At 40.0% G+C, this 23396-nt stretch overlaps 1 protein-coding gene across 2 annotated transcripts; it reads left to right on the top strand.

Annotated features, from left to right (window-relative positions):
• Positions 1–5861: 5861 nt before the first annotated feature.
• LOC107123121 (protein SCO1 homolog, mitochondrial) lies at positions 5862–23051 on the top strand. 2 transcript variants are annotated; one of them, XM_015426298.1, is made up of 6 exons: positions 5862–6067; positions 7025–7115; positions 8355–8552; positions 20409–20501; positions 20645–20760; positions 22444–23051. In XM_015426298.1, exons 1-6 carry the CDS (start codon positions 5918–5920, stop codon positions 22573–22575), a joined length of 780 nt encoding a protein of 259 aa, XP_015281784.1. In that variant the 5' UTR covers positions 5862–5917; the 3' UTR covers positions 22576–23051. The 2 variants fall into 2 exon arrangements, with proteins under 2 accessions (XP_015281784.1, XP_015281785.1); XM_015426299.1 differs by having other exon boundaries at positions 6020–6067; positions 7022–7115.
• The last annotated feature ends 345 nt before the right edge of the window (positions 23052–23396 follow it).

The raw sequence follows: 23396 nt of genomic DNA on the forward strand, positions 1-23396 counted from the left end.
CCCTACACACAACACTCTAGCTCTGGGGTTTGTGGGCTCAGGATAGGATCTCTCTGCTTCAGCCTCTCTCTCTCTTGCCCAAGAGAGCAGGGAAACTTCCATTCCTTCCCCAGTCCAGCTGACTGTGTAGTGGCTGAATTTCTGCTGCCTCCCAGGGTTCCCCCACATCTCTGGCTTGTGGCCTAGCTGGAGTCTATATTGATGCTGCCCCGCCCCAAGGTCCCTGTTTCCCCGCACTTTTTGGTGCAGCTGGGAAGTGTAGGCCAGCAGCTGAGGAAGGCCCCTCTCTGGAACTACAGCTCAATTAAGCCTTCTGGGGGAACATTTTAAACACAGAGATGGCAGCCATCTCACAGATACAGATAGCTACCATTTCGTTGCACCTACCAACAGCTACTGAGGGAAAAGGTTAGTCTCAGACAGGAGGCAACTATCTTCGTCAAGAGAGAAATCCGTCTGCCAGAAATTCTGAGAGGACCCAGGGGCTGAAGGAGTGGGCAGAGAAGAGTAGCAAACCCAGCACCCGGCCAATGGCACGCGAGTACTCGAGTGGCGGCTGATGGGCCAATGGCTGAGGGTGGGCATTTTACAGCCAATGGGAGCGCATGGAATGTTGCCAGACTAAATTGCAATCTCTCCCCTTATATAAAGCTCAGAATTACAACTGCTCTCCAGATGGCATTGATCCGTTCCCCTGGAGAAAATGGTGGACTCTGTGTCTTTATACCCTGCTGAGGTTGCCATGGCAATTTGATTCTGACTGCCCACGGCCTTGGCACTCTCCCAGAGCCTCTTTCTAGCACTCATTGTATTCATTTCCACAATGGGCCTTATTCCTAGTATCATTATAAAGACCTACTCTCTAAATTGCTGGCTGCAGCTAAAGCTATGATTGCAGCTAAATGGAAAGATCCCTCCCCTCCTACTCTACAACAATGGTATCAAAAGATCTGGGAATATTTTATATTAGAGAAAATTACTGACAATCTTAAAAAATCTAACTCTGAAACTTACCTTACTGATTTTGTCAAAATGTGGCACCCAGGATTTGAATTGTTGCCTTCACAAACCATAATACCCTCATCTATAGCCTTAGAGGAATTTTGTTACCTTTAAATATGTACTGCAGCTGCATAGACTTTGTATTGTATAACATCAAGGATATTGTCACTCAGCTGTAACACAATTGAAGGTATCAGCCATAATCTAAATATCATCTTGTAATATTTTGTAACTTCAAGTTGTTGGTTTTTCCCCTTCTTTTCTCGTATGCTAGGTTTTAATATATTTGAATTTATTTATTTTTTTAATCAGCTAAGGAAAAAGTAGGACTGGTTCAAAATCTCACATGTGACTTAAGAACAAGACAGGCTATGCACAAGTGCCAGAAAAGAATGAGATAAGGCTGGGGACAAGGAGCCAAGGACACATGGCGTTGCTATGTCTATCACAACTCTTTCTTGATGTTTGTCAGCATATGTAAGAACTTCATCAAGCCAATCCAGCTGGTCTTGACTGAACCCTCCATTGAACTGTACAAACTGATGTTCAGCAAGGCCTATAAGGAAAGAAAAACAATCAAGAATCTCACCAAGTAACACACGTATGGTCTGGTTTCAAATGTGTATCTTGGGGATAACAGCTTTTCCATTACAGGACTTCTAATTTAAAATAGATGTTTATATAAGGACTTCTCCAGCTTTCAACAGAAACAGCATAACAGTGTCTTTTCCTTAAAAAAGGATAAATGACCAGAAATCTGACATCAAGAATCACAAAACTGAGAAACGTGTAGGAGAACATTTCACCCTCCTAGGACACTCAGTGAGGGGCCTCAAAGTAGCTGTTTTATTGCAAAGGAATTTCAGAAACAGACCAAAACAGGAGACAGCTGAATTACAACTTATTACAACACTCAGGATAATGGAACCCCCAGAGCTTAACAGAGATATTGGGTTCTTATCTCACTACACATGCTAAGTCACTCAGTTCTTATTAATTCCCAGAATTAAACTTTGTTGTCTTAACTGGATGTTTACAATATATTCTTCTTGGGGCTACCTTGAAGAGTGTTTGGAAGTTGCTGCTAGTGCAGAATGCAGAGCCTAGACTGCATGCAGGGGCCACCTATTGGGAGCATATGTCCCCAATAGTACAGCAATTACACTGGTTACTGATCCACTCCCAAGACCAGGGTCAACAAAAAATATCATTACCACTTTATGCAGACGATATGGTTCTATTCTCTTTAATGAGAATTGATCTAAAGAGACTCTTCGCTTGGGAGACTATTGCAAGGAGAAGAGGCTATTAAATACTCCAAAACCAAGGTGGTGGTATTCCGTAAAAGACCCCAAAAAATGTATGGAATATCCAAGGTGTCCCAGTAGAACAATGTAAGATATACAAGTATTTGGGTCTAACATTTAGCGAAACATTGAATTGGAATGCCCATGTAGCCTCCATCAAATCAACACCAAATAAGTCATTGGGAGTAATTTTGAGATTTTATCTAACTAAAGGGGGCTTTTTAATAGATCCAGCTGTTAAGCTCTTTATCACCAAAGCTCTTTAAGCTCTTTATTACCAAAGTAGTCTCCTTGACACAGAGAGTACTCCATCTTTCCATGTTATACCTCTGAGGATGCCAGTCGCAGTTACTGGTGAAACATCAGGTTCTACAATGCCAAGACCATGGCCACACAACCCGGAAAATCTACAGCAACTAATGAACTCCGGCCATGAAAGCCTTCAACAACATAGTATCTCGTTAGTTGTACGGAATAGAACTTTGGGGTTGGAAGGAGCAAATACTGACCAGCCTGGAGACAGTGCAAAATCTCTTCCTGAGGTGGTTATTGGCACTGCCCAAGGGTTCTCCTGCGGCGCTAATGAGGGCAGAAACAGGTATTCCATCACTAAGGGCTCAAGCGCACCTAGCGATCCTGAAATCGATGCCAGAATTTCAAAATCTTCCAAATGAAACATTTAGCATAATTAGCTACTTAGATTTTATAATAACATCATTTCATGATACTCTGTACCTGATTACTTATCCAGATCTTTTGTAAATACCCGGAACTTGCGCCAATGGGAATTTAATGAGGATGCTCTTTTAGACAAAAGATTAATATTCCAGTTAAAATCTGCACCATGGTATCACAGGATTAAAAAAGATCACTTAAGAACCTCCTACTTGTCAGACATTGCAGTCCACAGTTAAAGAGCAGCATTTATCACTCTTCGCTTTCAATCCATGCCCACTGAAGTGCTGCTTGGAAGGTATACCAACAAACCACAGAAACAATGTGTGTGTGTGTGTGTGTGTGTGTATGAGGTACCGCAGTGGAAGATCTATTTCATTACATCATGGTCTGTCCTTTATACTCAGACCTAAGAAGCAGATTCCTATTCTGGAATTTTAAGCCAACTTTGCAACGTACCTGACAATGAAAAGTTGGTTTCCTCTTGTTGGACATGGATCCTCTGGTTACTCGCAAGGTAGCGCTTTTTGCGCTTGCAGCCAGAAAAGTTAGATCCAAGGTGGTTTCTAGTTAACATAGAGCTACAAAACTGGTAGCATAGCTTCTATGATTTTAAAACTTTGTTGTATTGTTGAAATGTTATACAGTTTATTTTGAGGGCTTTGTTTTTAGAACAGTACTTTTGAACCTTAAATTTATATTGTGCATATTTTATATTGTAACGGCCTTACTACTACTACTTACACTCCCAAGCCCAATTCAAGGTGTTGGTTTTGTACTTTAAAGCCCTACGTGGCTTGGGACTGGAGTATCTGAAGGACCATCTTCTCCCATACATGTTTGCCTGGGAATTAAGATCAAAGGGAGAGCCCTCCCCACTGTCCCACCAATTAAAGATGCTAATTTGGTAGGTACATGAAAGAGGGCCTTTTCCATGGCCCCCTCACAATTATGGAACAGCTCCCCTGGTAGGTGTGCCTGGCTCCCTTCAGGAGGCAGTTGAAGACAGTTTTATTTGGGTTTGAATTTAAATTGATTTAGCTTTTATCACTGGCAGTCCTAATTGGAGTTCTTAAACTATTAACTAATTAATAGTTGGTAACTTGCAATCTGTCTTTCCAAGAACATATGAAAAAGCCCTAAATAATACATGTTGCGACTGAACTGTGCGACTGAACAACAACAAATACATGGAATCTATAACTTCCTCTCAAGAAACCACATCCTTATGCCATATCATCTCAACTGTATTTGGAAGAGTTGTCATCACTTCATTGCTCATTAGTGCAAATAAGAATAAATGTTACCATCACATAACAAAACATACCTTAAAGGCTGAGTGCCTTCTAATTTAGCTTGGTTTGGTACCTTCTAATACATTTTAGTATATACATGTAGATGTGTTCAGTTGCATGAACAGTACATCCCTCTGACTAGCATGAGGACAGATATTACCTATAATAGAAAGCTGCATTAGTCATGCTCAGAACCATACCAACTGGACTATTCAAATTCTCATTTGGATTATTTTTTTCACAGGAGGAGTAGAGAATCCTGATATTTTTTGGTAGAGAGGTCCCTCCCCAGAATACCTAAATCATAAGTATAAAGAAGAATGAATTGAGCCCTGACCTGGATAGCTCAGGCAAGCCTGATCCTGTCAGTTCTTAGAAGCTCGGCAGGACTGACCCCAGCAAGTAACTGGTAGGGAGACCTCCAAGGAATACCAGGGCTTGGGACACAGAAGCAGACTATCAAAACATCCAAGCCCCCAGTAGGGGTCGCCAGACGTCACAAGGACTTCTAGGCTCGCAAGCACATACATACACAAACACACACACAAATATCCCCCAACAAATACCCCCTCAAAAGAAGAAGAATCAATCGAAATGTAGCCTTCTGTAAGCATTGTAAGTACCTGATCACTTACTAGAGTTTTATTATTTGTTTTAAGATTGTATATAATTTGTTACCTATATGTTTAATCTCGTTGTAAGCCGCCCTGAGCCTGCTCCCGGCATGGAGGGTGGGGTATAAATTGAATAAAGTTATTAACCAACTCTCGTGTCTCCACAGTTTTCTGCACTGCATCCAGAAGCATTTTTCCCCCTTGCCCTCTTCTTCTATTGCTTTCTCAACTCCTTCTAGCATGAGCTGTGCCATGTTGAATCCCACAATATCCATCACCTCTACTTCCATTGTCTCATGTTTTAAGAGGTTAATTATGTTTCTATACTTTGTGGAAGATTTCACCATATCGCTTTTACTCTTAGAAAAACGGAAAAACACAAACTGCATTCACGAAAATCAAAGATATACTAACTTCACTGACCAATTTTTTTAAAAACTGACAAATTACTGACCAAGGTGAAAAAACTGACTTTTACTAATTTTACTGACCATTTCCCACCCCTGTTGGTCTTAAAGGTGCCACTGGACTCAAACTTTGTTCTTTGTATTTGGGAGGGGAGGGGATTCACCGTTACTATGGGAACGGCGACTCACCCGTTTTAAGGAGACCGCACCATACGAGAAGCCTTTTCCCGCCAATCAGCCAACTTCCCTCCTAGTCCGTTCCTTCCCTCATTCCCTTCTCTTGGGTTTCCTGCAGATCGTCATAAAGACAGAAAAAGCGTGTTACACACGGTCCGAACTTCCGGGGAAAATACAAGGCAGCCAGTATTGACAATTACTCTCCATAGCTGCAAAACTGCGGTGACGCTCTATCCTTTGGTGTGTCTGTGATAAAACCCCTAAATACTTTGCCGGAAAAGTATCGACCGGAAGTATCGACGTATACCGCTGGTATCTCTATGTGGAGAGAGAGAGATGGAAAGGAGACGTTCTTGAAAAGGAAGTGAGGTAAGCGTAGCGGAAGTAAAGTCGAGACTGTCCTAGCATGCAAGGGCTGTTTCACAGATCCGCAAGAAAGGATGGCCGGCTCAGTCAAGCCCCTCTTACGGCTGTTGGCGGGGCGGGTGTTGCGAGCCTCGCCATGTGGTGCTTGCTGTTGTCACCCAGCCCGCCGCTTGGCTACGGAGCCCCTGGGCAATAAGCCGCGGGACGGCCCCAGCAAACCTGGGGTGAGCAAGTTCTGGGCGTTGCTCGAGGGAGGAGAGGAGGTGGATAGTGCCTTTTCCAGGGCAGAAAGGGTCGTTCATTATGACTTGGGGCGGAAAAGTGATACCTGCACGAAATCGGCACCATTAAAACCGGCTTTATAAACTGATGCTAGGGGTATCGGAAGGTGGATTGTAATCCAGGAGGAACTGCTGCGCCCTTAATCCTCTCTTGCCTTTTGTTAGTATGATAGAAGTTGAAAGATTTCTTGTTTGGATAGCCGGACACGCGATCCTCGTGGTGATAGGGTAGTCGGCTAGGGTTTATCAATCGTGTCCGTGGACCCGGTAGAAATGTGTTATGATCTATGGACCTTTCCCAAGCCAGCATGCATGGAGCGCGTCTTGAGCCCTAGCAGATGTAATAAATTCTGTTTTCGTTCCGAAATAACTCACGGACAATATTGTGGTAATGGCAGCCCAGACAGAGGCCTGATGGACCCTGTTAAAGTGTACCTGTTTATCTCTCTCACTTTAATTTTTATTTAATTTAAAATATTTGTTAGCTCCCTTTTTTCCTTACAGAGCTCAAGGAGGCTTGCAGCATAGCTAAAGTACATTAAACCCCCCAAAATTTAAAATCACAGTTCAGGACTGCTAGTAAACTTAACCAGATGTGATTCTAAATAAAACCATCTTCAACTGCCTCCTAAGGATTGAAAGTGAGGGGGTCAGGTGCACCTCTCTGAGGAAGTTGTTCTATAATTGGGTTGCCCTCTCTGGTGTACAGTGTTTGGGCCCCAAATGTGGGGATGGGATGAATAAAAGGCAGAGGAGAACTGGGCATTTACATTGGGCTGGAGAAGACTTTAGAGTGTTAATGAGTCTGTGAAAGCAATTGGTTGGACAACAATTTTGTGAATAAACAGCTAAGAAAAATGTTTATTTACAGAAGTACTTCCTCTTTCTTTTTCCCAGTAGCCTGTGACTTGGAAATCTCTGGTGATTACTTGTGCTTTTGGTGGAGGACTGTTAACAGTAATGAAATATTTCAAGAAAGAAAAAGAAGACAGTATGTATGCCACAATTTTTTTTAACTAGTCTCTTTGCTGTATTAGTGTGGGCATGTTGTTTTCCTTCTTAAATGTGGGGCAATCTGCACAAGTGGCTGTAAATAGTATAGTTCTTTAGATTTTAATCCTAAGTGTTTGTTACCGCAATGCAACCTCACACTTTTCTTAGATTTTAAGAACATAAGCTATTTATTTTCATGAAATCTTAATATTTTTATTTATAATATATATTATTCCTTTAATATGTCTGTTCAAGGTTGGTGTGTTAAACTTATTCAGAAAACTGTTTGAATGAGAGTATATCTGTATATTTAGATTTTCTTATTTGAAATAATGAATTTAAGACTAGTTGCAATTTTGGAATTTGCAACCTATCTTAGTAACTATCTCTGTTTTTGATAGCCTAGCATTTTAAATTGCCACCTGAACTTGTACATAATAACATAAGAGAAGCCAATGTTCAATCAGGCCAATGGCCCATTCAGTCCAACACTCTGTCACACAGTGGCCAAAAATACCAGGTGCCATCAGGAGGTCCACCAGTGGGGCCAGGCCACTAGAAGCCCTCCCGTTGCACACCCCCCCCCCCAGCACCAAGAATACAGAGCATCACCTGCCCCAGACTGAGAGTTCCTATCTATACCTTGTGGCTAATAGCCACTGATGGACCTCTGCTCCATATGCTTATCTAATTCCCTCTTGAAGCTGTCCTTGCTTGTAGCCGCCGCTACCTCCTGTGGCAGTGAATTCCATATGTAAATCACTCTTTGGGTGAAGAAGGGCTTCCTTTTATCTGTTCTAACCTAACTGCTAAGCAATTTCATTGAGTGCCCCCAGTTCTTGGATTGTGAGAAAGGGAGAAAAGTACTTCTTTCTCTACCTGCTCTGCCCCATGCATAATCTTGTAAACCTCGATCATGTCACCCCTCAGTCGTCATTTCTTCATGCTAAAGAGCCCAAAGTGCTTTAACCTTTATTCATAGGGAAAGTGTTCCAATCCTTTTTTCATTCTAGTTGCCCTTTTCTGCACTTTTTCCAGTGCTATAATATTCTTTTTGAGGTGTGGTGACCAGAACTGTACACAGTATTCCAAATGAGGTCACAGCATCAATTTATATAGTGGCATTATGATACTGTAGAAAATAAAAGGTATGCGATAGCAGTTCATTTTGAAATGTTCTTAAGCTACCATTTATAGTGAAGCTTCAGGCATATATCCATCCATTTTCTGTTTTCAGTGCTGGAGAAGGAGCGGACACGAGCTCTGGGAAAGCCATTGCTAGGAGGCCCTTTCACACTTATTGATCACAAGGGACAGCCCAAGACTGACCATGACTATCTAGGCCAGTGGGTGTTAATATACTTTGGTTTTACACACTGCCCTGACATCTGCCCAGAAGAGCTGGAAAAAATGATTCTAGCAGTGGATGAAATTGGTAAGTAAGCTGAACTGAAACCTCAGTTTTCCCTGTATTAGGTTTATGCCATAGAATCTTTTTATTTGATTTATGCAATGAGTATTTTTGAAAGTTCTGTAATCACCACATATTTTTTCTCTTGCGTGTGTCTGAATCTCGTTGCAAGGAATACATTAAGTTATCCGCAATGGAAAATGAGCAAATATTGTAAGTGGGTAGAGCACAATTTGTAAAAAGTTTGGTTGCTGGTTACATTTAGATGTAGGGACAGACTTGAGTGTGTGTATGTGTTTGAGATGGGCACAAACATGGCTTGTTTGTTGAGCTTGTGTACCCCTCCCTCTTAGTACTGTCCCGTGCGTAGAGCATGATTGAAATCTTCCTGGTTTCAGAAGCTCTGAATCAAACTCCTGCCAAATCCAAACAAAGACACTGGGCAATTTGGAGTTTGTTTCTTGCCCTCAAGCTGGGTTGCTAGGCTGGGTTATTAGTTTAGAATCTTGGTTTGTAGGGAAAAATAGGGAAAGCCATTTGTCCAGATGCCTGCATTCAGAATGCCACAACAAACTGGAGTTTGAAGGCTTTCAGTCATGTTCAATATGGAATGGGAGGAAGAAAGGTGGTAAAACATATTGAACAAACTATGTCCATTCCTAACAAAGCAAAGGTTTGTTGAGTTGTCATAGTAGGGATAGTGTGTGTGTGCATTTGTTTTCATGTTTTAAGAAGCATTGTGAAATGAAATCTGCGCACCAGCAGAAAGGGGGGGGAGTCTCGCTACCCCCCCCCCGGAACCTGGTTGAAAGGCTCCTAGCCATGGGACTTTTGAGAGGTAGCCTCTTTGCCAGCGCAATGCTGGGGAACCAAGGCGCTTCTCCGTCCTGACGGTCCTCCTGCTGTGTGTCCGTATGGAAGTAGTGACACTGACTGGGACAAGCGCTGGAAATCGAGCGGTTTAAACGGAGCTACAGCGAGGTCGCAAGACTGACTATGAACTGTGAGTCGGATTAGAGCGCAATTGACATTTTAAAAAGAAAGCTCCCACCCCAAGGACTAGGAAAGAAAGCGAGCGGGGGGGGGGCCTCCCATGCACACGAATTTAAATGCGAGACCCGAGGGGGGAGCGGAAGCAAAAACACTGAAATCTGTTGGGAGAGACTTACCAGGGCATGGATAAACGTATGAGCGTATATTCAGAGACTTTAGCAAATCTTCGGAAAGTAAACAATCCATAAAGATGGCGGGGAAGAGGACTGAGAAAGAAAAACTTTCAAAAGCGAAAGTAGTTGGGAGCCCTCGTCCAGAAGAAACCACTGAGTTGGCTAAAACGTTGGCAGAATCCCTGCTTCTCCTGCTGGACCAGATGACTAATCTCAAGGAACAGTTGTCAATGATGAACCAAAGCATCACTACTCAGCAGCTTCAATTGAATGAGACTCTTAAAATCACGGAGCAAACAGCTGAGAAAGTGAAAGAATTTGACTCCAGTACCCAAAAGAAAAGGGTGCAAAAACTGGAAAAGAAGCAAATTTCTACAGAAGAACAACTTTTACAGCTACAAATGGAGAAGGCAAACTTGGTTCTTCGATTCCAAGGGGTCCCAGAATTCAAAGGCGAGAATCTGAAGCAAGTGATGAGCAATGCATTAGCCCCAGTGACAGATTTGAAGGCGGAGTATCTTATGAGCGAGATGGATGTGGCCTAGAGGTCCTATTCCATATACATAAAGAAGAATAATCTGTCTGGGGAAATAGTAATGAGATTCTCGAAGAGGCATGTGAGGGACACCCTTGAAAATTGGGGACAGTACCATCAGGATCCTGAAAGACATCCCATTTGAAATAAGACAAAGGAGAAAGAAATATAAAGATTTAATTCTTTTTCTTCAAACAAATGCAATTAGCTACAGGTGGTTATATCCAGAGGGCGTAACCTTCAAACTTCAGGATAAAAAAGAAAAGATTGACTCTGTTTCCAAAGCATGGGACTTTTTGAGAATCCAGTGGGGTGAGCCAGAGGAAGTGGATAAAAAGGAGAAGGACAGCCAAGTCCAGTGGTGAGCTGGACTCGGGGTCTTCTGGAGAGGACTCTCTTTCTGAAAATGGGGCGGCTGCCCCTAAAAGTCCATATAAACTGAGGAAAAGACAAGAGAAGAAAAAATGAAGGCTGAAGGACTCCGAATTGTGCCTTTGAAAATATGGTTTTTAATAATGGGATGCTCTGGGGTTTCTCTCTAACAGTTAAATCTAAGTTTTAAAAGATATTTTAGCATGTCTGACTAAGTTCAAAAGATATTAGCGATTCAAGGAAAGATTTTGTACTGAAGCTGTTTTAATGATCTCCTTCTCTTGGGGTTTTAGTTAGTAGTGGTTATCTTTACTTTCTCCTTAATTGTAGTTCCCTTCCCTTCCCTTCCCTCCGGGGGCCAGAAAAAAAAGAAGCAGCATAATTTCCCCATAGCAAAAGTTGCTGGTGCACGCTTGTAATGCCTTCATTGTGCTGAGCCCTTTAAACAAATTCCTACTTAGCCAAATAATTTCAATCTTGCATCCAGATATTTTTAATTCTTTTTTTCATCTGTACTATTTCAATGAATTTCTGCTAATATAAGTAGTTTGCATTAATTATTCCAGTAGCTGATTTTGAGCTATCTTGTTGCAAGGATCTTACATGTAAAATTAGAATTCCTTTCCCTAGATTTAGCAGCCATTAGCTATTCATCCAGTTTCTCACCCCCCCAAAAAAAAGAATGTGAGAATGAGAGTCAGTTGCCTCTTGACACTATAAAGAGAAAAGTTGCCACATCTCTCACACAGTTTGCCAATCTACTTGATAGCCGATAGCATAGTGTCTGCTTCTCAGAAAGCTTTGTTAGCTGTTTTATACAAGGAGTAATGTATTGGTTTTGTGCAATGTTGTTTTGGAGACATATTAAAACAATATGACCTAGAAAGTCTACTTGATCCGGGCAATAAGGGCATTTGCATTCCTCTGCACAAATTCTATTATATCTCCCTTGCACCTCATCTGAGTCTTACAGTGTTACACCTAGTTTGTCTAAACTTATGAATTTCTAACCAGCAGAAATAGTCTGGCAAGGAAAAATTACCACTAAAGGGTATCTTTAGGGAAGGGAGTGGAGAACATTTGCAATTTGCATCCTTGAGCACCAAGGACCAATCTTCATTTAAGGTCTTATTTTGGAACTTTTTACAACTTACTTTCCAAGTACTATTCCTTGCAGCCTTCAGTCACTATTGGGAGAGTCTTTTATCTACATTCCCTTTCCAGTTGGACATAGAGGTATCTGACGTTAACAACTGAAACAAAACAGGAGCTATTGATGGCTCGAAGAGGGAAAATCAAAATTTAATGACAGATTGCTAAATAAGAGTGGATACATTTGGAAGCCCCAGCTCTAATCACAAGGTGAAGGAGGAGATAGCATCACATATACCCAACAGGTTTCTAAAGAATTTGACTTGGAAGAAAATCAAGACATTCTATATGACCAGTACACCTTTCTGGAGTAGTATATCTGATGCCCGAATTATTAATTGCTCAACACAGGATTATAAGTGCTGGTACAAATTACCCTCCTTCACAGTAAAATATTTTTTAAAGAAAATAAACAAGGAGGGTTAACCTGCATTAACATATGGATAAAAGAGAAATGTTGTGAAAACATAACCCCGAGATACTTGAAATTTCTCACTATCTCTTTGTGTGTGTGTGCATGCACACATGTGAGTGTGTGTGTGCACCTGGAAATCACGGCGACCTCTGGTGACTGACCCCTGCTGGGGGCCTGGAGGATATTCAGAAAGGTGGCTGAATAAAGCCTACCCCTGCCTTCCACCTCTGGTATTTCAAGGAGGTCTACTATCCAAGTACTTGCCACAGTCAACCATGTTTAGCTTCCAAGATCCAACGAGATTGGCCTTGCCTGGGCTATCCAGGTCAGGGCATCAAATTTCTTACTATCTCAAGAACATTCCCACCTAGGAGGGTTTGTCTGCAAAGATGGTGGCGAGATAGCACCACCGTTTAGTTGCCCTGCAGCTTTATGTACATTCTCAAAAAAGAATTTTAATTGGCCTCAACCAAAATATTTGGACTTTTAGTTGACTTGGAACAGTTTGAGCTTATTTTTATATTCAATTATCAGCCGAAAGCCTAGTCTCTGATAACACAGCAGTTGCAACCTTGGAAGCCTCAAGAGCAATTTAATTAATCAGTTTTTCAGAGTTTTCCAGTAACAATAGAAAAGAAAAAGAGACACAATCTGATTTCTACTCTCCTTTGAAAGCAACTAAACAACCACATCTGGAAGATTTTCAGTCCAAAGTAACAACAGGTAAATCATCTTCTTTCTTATCTCCAAACCCACCCAACGTGTTGAGTGTGGAGGAGGGGAACACAGAGGAGGAGTCACTATTACAGCCAGATTCAGACTTTCTCCCCTCGAACGGGACTGACAAAGATAAATATTCCAGCATAGTAGAAATGACAGAAACATCATCTTATCCAGATAGCAATTCCCTATAAAGCACATCTGTTATTGGAGGCAAAAGAACTTGAAATGCATCTACAATTACAAAAAGACTCTTTAACGAAATTCATTGGGGAACATTGTTTACTAGCAGGAAACGCTAATAGCTATTTTTCAAAAACTAAATGACATCCTTAATATGCTTGATATATTTGGCAACATGATCAAGGTCTTCAATGAAAAAACAAGCTATTATTCCCACAAGTGAAACTCCCAGAATTCCCAAGCCTCGCTCTCAGCCCACCAACTCAACTGCCAACTTAAAAGGCCATTCATTATTATTTTGCCAGCAAGGAATACATACGACACAAGAGAAACCAAATGTAAATCCCTCTCTTCACCTCCAAACAAACCAGGTGGTATTGCGTATCTCCTACAATCACATAAATTGTGGCCGATGGGGAAATAAATGTGACAGTCTTTATTCCCTGAGTCAGCTTTTAAGAACTTAGATACAACACATCGATCTTACAAATGTTGAAAGACTACCTAACAACTTTCATGGGCATAGATTGCACTTAAAATTCACCTGCCCAACACTTCCCATGATGCTGTTGAGAATGCAAAGATGCCTTGCCTCTTATGGAATTACAGCTTGCGGAGTTTTTACAGATGGAAGAATTTGTCCTCTAATGTTAAAAAGCTCCTCAAAACCACCCATTCTTCTGAGTTGGTGATCTCTCCAGGCAGATCTGGTAGAGCCTCAGATGCACAGAGAATGCTAAGGGCCATAGCACAAGGAAGAGGAAGAATTGGGCATGGAAGAGGAGGAGATGAGGGAGCGACCTGACAGAAGTTTGGTGGCCCCTGGAATATCCTCAGTGGCGGACAAACAGTAAGAGAACAATCTGGAGGTAAAGGGGTTGACACAGTTCCTGGAAGAGATACCTATGGTTCTCGAGCAACAGCATAGTCCTGAAAGTCTGGAAAGTCCTGCAAGCCCTGATACAAGGAAGAGAAAACTGAAGGCTGAGAGATGCAGGGAGGCTATGAAGAATATTCTAGCAGGAAGAATGGATTAGGAAACATAAAATCCAGCATACTCTTTCTGAGGATGAATGACAAGAATAGGAATCGGAACATATTAAGAACTGTGAAGTGGTTTTGGGAAGGTGAGCCCTCTGCCTATGGCCTTTCCCCCTTAGTCTGTATATGAATTGGAGATGATGAGCCAATTGCTCTGTCCTCTTCCTCCCCCCCCCTTTAGTTTGTATGTGAATTTGGAGTTTTTTTCTTTTCTCTGGTTGGCAGGTCCCAGGGAAGGAGGGTGTAGAAGAGGCCTTTCTCCTGTGGTATGGAGTAGATTCCAAAATATTTTGTGGGGGCAATTTTCTGATCAAACCTGAGATGTAAGGTTGAACTTCTCTGCCCTGATTTCCTGTTGATACTTTCCTTGATTGTATACATCTCTGTTTTTATGAATTTTACTGTAAAAATTTACTCCACATCCCAGGATATTTCAAGTTTTTCTATTTTTCCTTTTTTTCCCCTGGAGTGATATGTATATGAATTTGAGATGGTGAGCCAATTTTCTGAACAAACCTGAGATGTAATGTTGACCTTCCCTGCCCTGATTTCCTTTTGATATTTCTCTTGATTGTATACGTCTCTATTTTTATTTATTTTACTGTTAAAGTTCACTCCACACCCCAGATTTTTTTTTCATTTCCTTTCTTTTCCTTTTGGAGTGATATTTATGTAGAATGTATTAAATAAACTTGTATTTTTAAAAAATCCCTCACAAAATATTCTTAGTATCTCAGTTGAGTTTCCCAGTAAGGGTAAAGAATGTGACCTTTTCAGTTTGTATTCAGAGAAGATTAGTACCTTTGTTTTATCAAAGTTTATTTCTAAATATCCTTTAATGCATAAATTATAAAACTCATTCAGTATTTTCACTAAACCTGAGTGTTTACGGGCAAATAAAACTAGATTGTCTGCATATGCTACATAAGATACAGGGTGACCACTTAGCTGAGGAGAACAGAATCTACAGCCCTGACTTGGAAAAAAAAATCACATATGAATTAAATAATTGTGGGCCCAAGATACAGTCCTGCCTAACACCTCTTCTTACCCTGATTGGGTTCGAGAGGGTGGAGCTACCTGGTATATGAATCTGAAGAATATTTTCAGAATATAGATTCCTAAAAAGTGCCAGCAATCTACCAGGTATACCCATGTTTAAAGTAAAGTACACCACCTGCACCTTTTATATGGTTATTTACTAGAGAAGATAACATGAAATTATGCAAGCAAAATTGTTTTTTCTTACATCCATATTGGGCGCTGCTTAAGATATTTGAGGCCTCCATCGATACTTTCAGCCTGTTGGCTAAATGAGTAGCATAAAGTTTGCCTATAACAGAGAGTAAATATACAAAAAGAGACTTCAGCAAAGTGAAACACATATGTAGTCAGCAATAAATCTATATATAAAATCCACCATAGGAAATATATAAGTCTACAGAATGCATCAAGTCCAAAGGAGATATCCAACACTTTTCCTAGGTAGTATACAGTGTTTCAGACTTCTGGTCCTTCCTCAGGAACAAAGAGCCACAATAGAAAGTCTCATTTCAATTTCTTTACAAGACAATATTGTTCAGTTTCCTTATGGGCCAGGTCTCCTAAGCTTGAAAGTGCACCTCTCAAGGTTGCTACTATGTAGAACAGAAAGGAGGCATTTTTGGTCCTGTTCTACATAGTAACAACCTTGAGAGATGCACTAAGGAAGTTCTTCAGGGTGGTGAAAACCAGTGAGGATTGTGAGGCACTCCAAAGGGAACTGCCCCAATGTGGCCAAGTGCAAGGTGATGCACATTGGAGCCAAAAATCCTAAATATTAATACACATTGATGGGGTCTGAACTGGCAGAGACTGATCAAGAGAGAGATCTTGGAGCTGTAGTAGATAACTCACTGAAAATGTCGAGACAGTGTGTGACTGCAATAAAAAAGGCTAATGCTATGCTGGGGATTATTAGGAAGGGTATTGAAAACAGATCAGCCAATATTAGGTTAAAGCGCTTAGGGCTCTTTAGGTTGGAGAAACGATGACTGAGGGGTGACATGATTGTGGTTTATAAGATTATGCATGGAATAGAGCAGGTAGAGAAAGGTACTTTTCTCCCTTTCTCACAATACAAGAACTCATGGGCACTCAATGAAATTGCTGAGCGGTCAGGTTAGAACAGATAAAAGGAAGTACTTCTTCACCAAAAGAGTGATTAACACATTGAATTCACTGCCACAGGAAGTGGTGGTGGCTACAAGCATGGACGGCTTCAAAAGGAAATTAGATAAGCATATGGAGCAGAGGTCCTTCAGAGGCTATTAGCCACAAGGTATAGATAGGCACTCAGGGACAAGTGATGCTCTGTCTTCTTGGTGCTTGGGGGGGGGTCAACAGTGGGAGGGCTTCTAATGTCCTGGCCTCACTGGTGGACCTCCTGATGGCACCTGGTATTTTTGGCCACTGTGTGATACAGAGTGTTGGACTGGATGGGCCTTTGGCCTGATCCAACATTGGCGTCTCTTATGTTCTTATGTTCTTATCAGATTAAGAAACAGGAAGAAAAGATGAAACAGGATCCTTCAACTGAACAGAAAAAAATTAAAGTTACACTTCTGCAACATCAAATGAACTGTCTATTAACACAGGAAATAGCAACAAAAATAATGTATGTCAAACAAAATTATTTTGAAAATGCCAATAAACCAACCAGATGGTTAGCATAGAAATTACGTAAAGAAAAGGGGGGAAAGGTATATAAAAACACTTAAAAACGATATGGAAGAAGAAATAAATAAATTGGAAGACTTGAAAAATCTAGTTGAATCATATGAAAATGTGTATAAGAAAAGAGAAGCATCACAGGAACAAATTAGAAAATATTTTGAAGCTCACAAAATTAAAATATTTTCAGAAGATCAAAGGAAAATATTAAACGACCCAGTATCGTTCGCTGAAGTGACAGAAGCATTTTTTGGGGGGGAGGCAAAACACCTGGACTGGATGGACTTCCTGCGGAATTGATCGGCCCATTAAAAGCTGTTATACAAAATATAACAACCAAAGAGGAAACTCCAGATTCTTGGAATGAAGCTCTGATAACACATATACAAGCAAAACTCAAATGAAAAATAAATTAAAAATGATAGACCAATCTCCCTGTTAAATGTGGATTATAAAATGTATGCTTCTATTTTAGCTACAAGAATGAAAAGAGTTCTTTTTCAAATGATACATAAAGATCAAACAGGCTTTCTTCCCAAAAGACAACTTAGAAACAATGTGAGAATGATATTGAATGTTTTAGAGTATTACGAAGCTCACCCTGAAAAACAAATGGCTTTAATTTTTTTAGATGCAAAAAAAGCCTTTGACAACATCAGTTGGAATTTCACGTTTGAAATTCTCAAGCTGGTATGGAATTTTATAAAATGATCAAAGCAATTTACACTAAACAACTTGCCAAGATTCTTATCAACTGAGATCTATCACAAAGCATAGAGACACACAAAGGAACCAGACAAGGATGTCCCCTTTCACCTTTATTGTTTATTTTTGCTCTTGAAGTTTTAAATGATGTGATTAGAGTGGATGTGCAAATTAAAGGTCTTGGACTAAGAGGAGAAGAATATAAACTCCAAGCATTTGCAGATGACCTAGTATTTATTTTAGATAATCCATCAAGCTGTATAAAACAATTGATAAACTCTTTGCAAGACTATGGAGAGGTGGCAGGACTTAAAATTAATTGTAAAAAAAAATGCTTACAAAAATGACAATCTCAAGCCCAACAACTGCAAGAAATAGCAGGTTTAGAAATTCAAAAGGTCATCAAATATTTAGGAATAAACATAACAAATAGATGCAGTTCTTTGATGGAAAATAACTATATGAAACTGATGAAAGAAATTAAGAAAGATTTGGAAAAATGGGAAAGTCTTCAAATATCTTTAATGGGAAGAATTGCTACTATCAAAATGAATATATTACCAAGACTGATCTTCCTATTTCAAACAATACCTATCCTTCAAAATAAAAAATATTTTAAAGAACTTGATAAAATGATGTTACAATTTATTTGGCAAGGTAAAAAAAACCCAAGAATTAAGCTGGCAAGATGCCAGAGAGAGCAGGCTTCGCATTACCTGACTGGTTGCTTTATTATAGAGCAGCGGCTCTGACATGGATAAAAGACTGGATTACTCTAGCAAATACAAGACTCTTGAAAATAGAAGGGCATGATCTTATGTTAGGTTGGCATGCCTTTCTGTGGTACGGGAGGGCAACTATTCACAAATATTTCAAACAACATTTTATTAGAGCCTCTTTATTGAAGGTATGGGAAGAAGCTAAAAACTATTTGTACACCAAGATCCCCAAATGGGTTGCTCCGTTAGAAGCTATTACAAATCCTAATTTATTTCAAGAAGAAACAATCTTAAGATATGAAGACTTATTAGACAGCAGAAATGAATTGAAACCATAGAAACTTTAATATGGTGGCAAAAAGCTCAAATTCAATCAAGATATAATAAAGACAAGCCGACAGGTTTTTATGACAAAATATTAGAGATAGATAAGATATTGATGTACGCTGATGAGAAACTTATTAAGAAATGTTATACATTGCTTTTAAAAAATAAGACCCAAGATGAAGTGGTTAAAGATGTTATGATAAAGTGGGCACAAATCTATGTCATACTATTGAGTTAGACCAGTGGTCACAGATGTGGGGAATAATGTAAAAATCACTAAAGCAATTTCATATAAGGAAAATGTGTATACAATGTTTTATAGATGGTATATTACGCTTGATAAACTGGCCAAATTTGATTTTAAATGTTCAAATCTATGTTGGAAGTGTCAAAATAATCTGGGATCCTTTTATCATATCTGGTGGTTATGTGATAAAGCAAAAAAAAATTACAAAAATTTTACAAAAACGTTAAAATACTTGGTTCCCTTTGTCCCAGAAATATTTCTGTTGAACATTTTACCTGAAAATTGTAAAAGAAATGACTCTTATATTTCATTTGACTACAACTGCTAGAATACTTTATGCCAAATATTGGAGAAGAACAGAAACACCTTCGCAAAATTTTGGAAACTGTGGAAATGAACAAACTAACTTTAATTTTGAAAGGACATCTAAAAACTACATTTGAAAATACATGGTCAAGATTTTATAAGTGGTATGAAGGCTATACTAAGTAAAATATAGACATTTTAAATGTGTTAAGGACATACAATGGGCTTGAATGGGAAAGATTGAAGTTCAAAGAAGACGGGGACGGCAAAGGATGAGATGGTTAGACAGTGTCATAGATGCAACAAACATGAAGTTGAGCCAACTTCAGAGGACGGCAGAAGACAGGAGGGCCTGGCATGATCTGGTCCATGGGGTCACAAAGCAGACTCGACTGTGCGACTGAACAACAACAAGGACATACAAAGTTAAAATTTGATATATTTCAACTGGTATTCTTAACGATATAAGGTGAAATATACAAATACATGATAATTTAGGCATGGGTTTGTCAAAGAAGAAATTGAAAGAAAAGTTTCCCCCTTTTATGTTTGTGATATCTTTAAAAGAAAAAGAACTGTGGGGAAATTTTTTACCAAATTTCAAACCAACTTGGGGGGGGGGGGAATTCTCCAGCCTTGTTCCTGTTCATATATCATATGAAACCGTTGTTAAACTAATTGTGATTAATAAGCCAACTGCAAATCATTTCCCATCCTAGTTTGATGTATTTCCTAGCTATCCCTAGTTAGTGAAGTGGCCCTTTTATTTTGGTATTTACTTCATTTATAGTCCATCTATCTCATTGAGATTCATGTCTGGATCATTACACTAATCATGGTTAATTGTAATTAAGCCATGGTTTTTCAAGACTTATGAGCTGAGATTTACAGCTTGTACTTTTCCTCCAAATGAGATGTGGAAGCCCACTTCAAATTCTGGCTTTTAGTAGTACTTTGTAAGAGAGAGAACTCACCATTATCTATTAATTCAGGCATCAAAAGCAGCTAGGTTTGAGCTAAAAAAAGAACTGAAAAACTGAAAATAAAGGCCCAGCTCCAGTCTTCAAAACAGGGTTTGGAGGATCACCATAACTCGGAATGCTTAGAAAATCTCTTCTGTTTTGTCACAGTTCCCTCTGATGGTATTCCACAAGAGCACAAACTGACAGCTAGGGTTTGATCAAATGGGTTCCCACTAGCATATCTGTAGTTTTGAGTAAAGAGCTGAGAAGAGGGACTGATCAGCATGGATATTAATTATTATATTTTTTGTTTGATAGATAACATCTCATCTCTGCCAAACATCATTCCTCTCTTTATCAGCATTGATCCAGAAAGAGATACTAAAGAAGCCATTGCCAGATATGTTAAAGGTACTGAGTCTCCTTACCTGGTATTGTATATCTTGACTTTTTAATTCTGTTGCCTTGTGACTGTATGTGTAGACTAGATTTTGCAGCAATGGAAGAGCATCATTTGATTCCTCTAATGTAAGCTCCATTTTTTTAAATTGAAGAGTTTTCACCCAAGCTGGTTGGATTGACGGGTACCAAAGAACAGATTGATCTGGTATCTCGAGCATACCGTGTCTATTACAGCCCTGGGCCAAAAGATGAAGATAATGATTATATAGTAAGTGCATATAATTTTCACAGTTATATCACAAGTAGATAATGCTGGAGAAAGGAGGTTTTTTTAATTATTGGAACAGCCAAAGAGCAGACAAAATGATAGTTCTAACTAAGGTACTGAGGAGGGTGGGTTAAGATGAAGGTCAACAAAGCTAATAGGTAGTTGGGAAGGCACTAATGGAAAATAGTTTGGTTATTTAAAAAATGTCTTTGCTACCTTTCCAGAGACTCTGCTCAAGGTAGATTACAAAGAATGAGTATAACTTCTTCATGACAAGAGAACTTTCAATGTAGGACTGTAGAATTTCAGCAGCTGGTGGTATACTTAAGTTTGGAGGACTCCCATAATGAGTGTGCTGGACAGCACTTGCTAAGGTGTCTGTTTTCATTTGGGCCCAGAGAAGCTGTGTCTGTTCTCTAATTTTTCAGCCCATTCCTATTGCATTGTTTGCATATATTGTTTTCATTTGTGTAATCCGCTTTGGGTCTCAGCCAGAAAGGTGAACTGTAACTGAAGAAAATAAAATAAACTGCGTAGGTTGGCACAGGTGCCATTGAGGTAGGTATTGCTGCTCAAAATGAAGACTGAAGTGTTGCTTTGCATATTTACTTACCTTGAAAGGTTCATAATATTGTGGTGTGACGGGTAGAAAAGCTCTTTATCTCCAGCAGCCTTTCCTTGCCAATGTGTTCACTATGAGCTTTTTGTGAAGTGTTCTTTGTATTAATATTTGCAATTATTAGCACTTTAGCCAGGAGGGGGAGCCAGATAACAAATGACAGATGGTTTTCCCTGATTGTCCAATCTACTGTTTACTATTTCATTTTCTGGTGATTAGATTTTACCTCTTTTAAAATGAAATAATCCAAAACTTGTAAGCTTTGTACTCACTGCATATCTAAAATGCAGTCAGTTCATCCCATTGACACCACAGTAATGAACAACTGACATGAAACAGAAATTCGTGTAATGCTGACTAAACAGTAACTCAAAAGATAGCCTCCTCCCTCTGCCTCAGTTATACAGTGGTGATCTTGTTCCTCTCCGAGCAACGCTAGTAGGAGCCTCTATACCTTACCTTATTTAACTTCCATCAAATTCTATGTACTATTGAGGATGGCAAAAAGAGGTCTTACATATTCCTGTTTCCAGAAGGATGATCTTCAAGAAACAGCCAGTGAACTAGTGTGAGGGATAGTATTCCCTCAAGGGTTTCCTAGTATAATTAGACAGGGAGGAGACTTGTTAAGCCAGCCTTTTGTTTGATAGGTATGACTAATGCTCAGAGATTAGTATAAGAATCTCTTGTTTTGTATATGTATTATGGTTCAGGATGGACCCTCCTGCACATCTGGGAATTTCTAGTTGACCATTTAAAGTCGGATGTCTTTTTAAAAGCTTGCTTTCCCCTCAACAGACAGGTATTCCAAAGAACAGCATTGAGGGGTTTCTTTCTTCTTCAGGGTTTGACTGCTTTGATGGTCCTGTGTTGCGGTATTATTTTTGCCCAGCTTTATGTCCTTGTGTTTTTCTGATGTGGAACGCATCATGTCTGAGATGTTCCTCTACTGTGTGTTAAGACCTTGAAGAAATCAAGAGCTGGAGTGGCATTCTGATCGGTGGTCTGAGGGGCTGACTTGCTACTGAGTATCCTCTCAATTTGTCTTGTGTATTCTTTTGCAGGTAGATCACACCATCATAATGTATCTTGTTGGGCCAGATGGGGGCTTTGTTGATTATTATGGCCAAAACAAGAAGCATTCTGAGATTGCAGCTTCAATTGCTGGGCACATGAGACAGTATAAACCGAGCTAAGGGACAGGAAGCTTCCGGCTACAAGGCAAGCAAGAGGAAGCAGAGTTCTGCAAGCAGTTTGTCTTAGCACTTTCCTTATGGCCTTGAACTTGCAACAAAAATTATGCCTACAGGAAAACGCTTTAACCTGGACTAAATAAAGAACCTACATGGAAGGAACAAACGTGGAAGAATGCTTTTCTTTGAATGTGCCTTAAATTTGTAATTGTTAAAGTTTAAGAGGGGCCGTAATGAAGAGTTTCCTCTTAAAAGACGACTGCTTCTAAATGTTGGTCACTGAAACCTTGGAATCTTTCCCCACCCTTGTAGTGTATGTTCTTGCCCACTTGAATAGACACATGTGGAGTAAGAAGCAAATCCCAACAGGGCTGAAGGCACTGTTCACAGGACCAGCCTTTTCTGGCACCTGAGCATCATTGGCGAGTACATAAGAACATAAAATAAGCCAATCTTGGATTAGGCCACTGGCCCATCCAGTCCAACACTCTATCACACAGGGGTCAAAAATACCAGGTGCCATCAGGAGGTCCATAAGTGGGGCCAGGACACTAGAAGCTCTCCCACTGTCCCCCCACCCCCAAACACCAAGAATACAGAGCATCACTTGCTCCAGAGTTCCTATCTGTACCTTGTGGCTAATAGCCACTGATGGATCTCTGCTCCATATGTTTGTCTAATTCCCTCTTGAAGCTGTCCATGCTTGTAGCTGCCACCACCTCCTGTGGCAGTGAATTCCATGTGTTAATCACTCTTTGGGTGAAGAAGTACCTCCTTTTATCTGTTCTAACTCAACTGCTCAGCGATTTCATTGAGTGCCCACA

The sequence above is a fragment of the Gekko japonicus genome, unplaced genomic scaffold (assembly GCF_001447785.1).
Source record: "Gekko japonicus isolate JY-2015 unplaced genomic scaffold, Gekko_japonicus_V1.1 scaffold501, whole genome shotgun sequence".
Classification (NCBI taxonomy): Eukaryota; Metazoa; Chordata; class Lepidosauria; order Squamata; family Gekkonidae; genus Gekko; species Gekko japonicus.

Bases quoted from the DNA above. Each gene is read 5' to 3' on its own strand.
- LOC107123121 (XM_015426298.1), top strand. From the start codon at position 5,918: ATGGCCGGCTCAGTCAAGCCCCTCTTACGGCTGTTGGCGGGGCGGGTG. The intron at 8,553-20,408 runs GTAAGTAAGCTG...TTTGTTTGATAG, and splicing joins TCTAGCAGTGGATGAAATTG to ATAACATCTCATCTCTGCCA. The intron at 20,761-22,443 runs GTAAGTGCATAT...ATTCTTTTGCAG, and splicing joins ATGAAGATAATGATTATATA to GTAGATCACACCATCATAAT.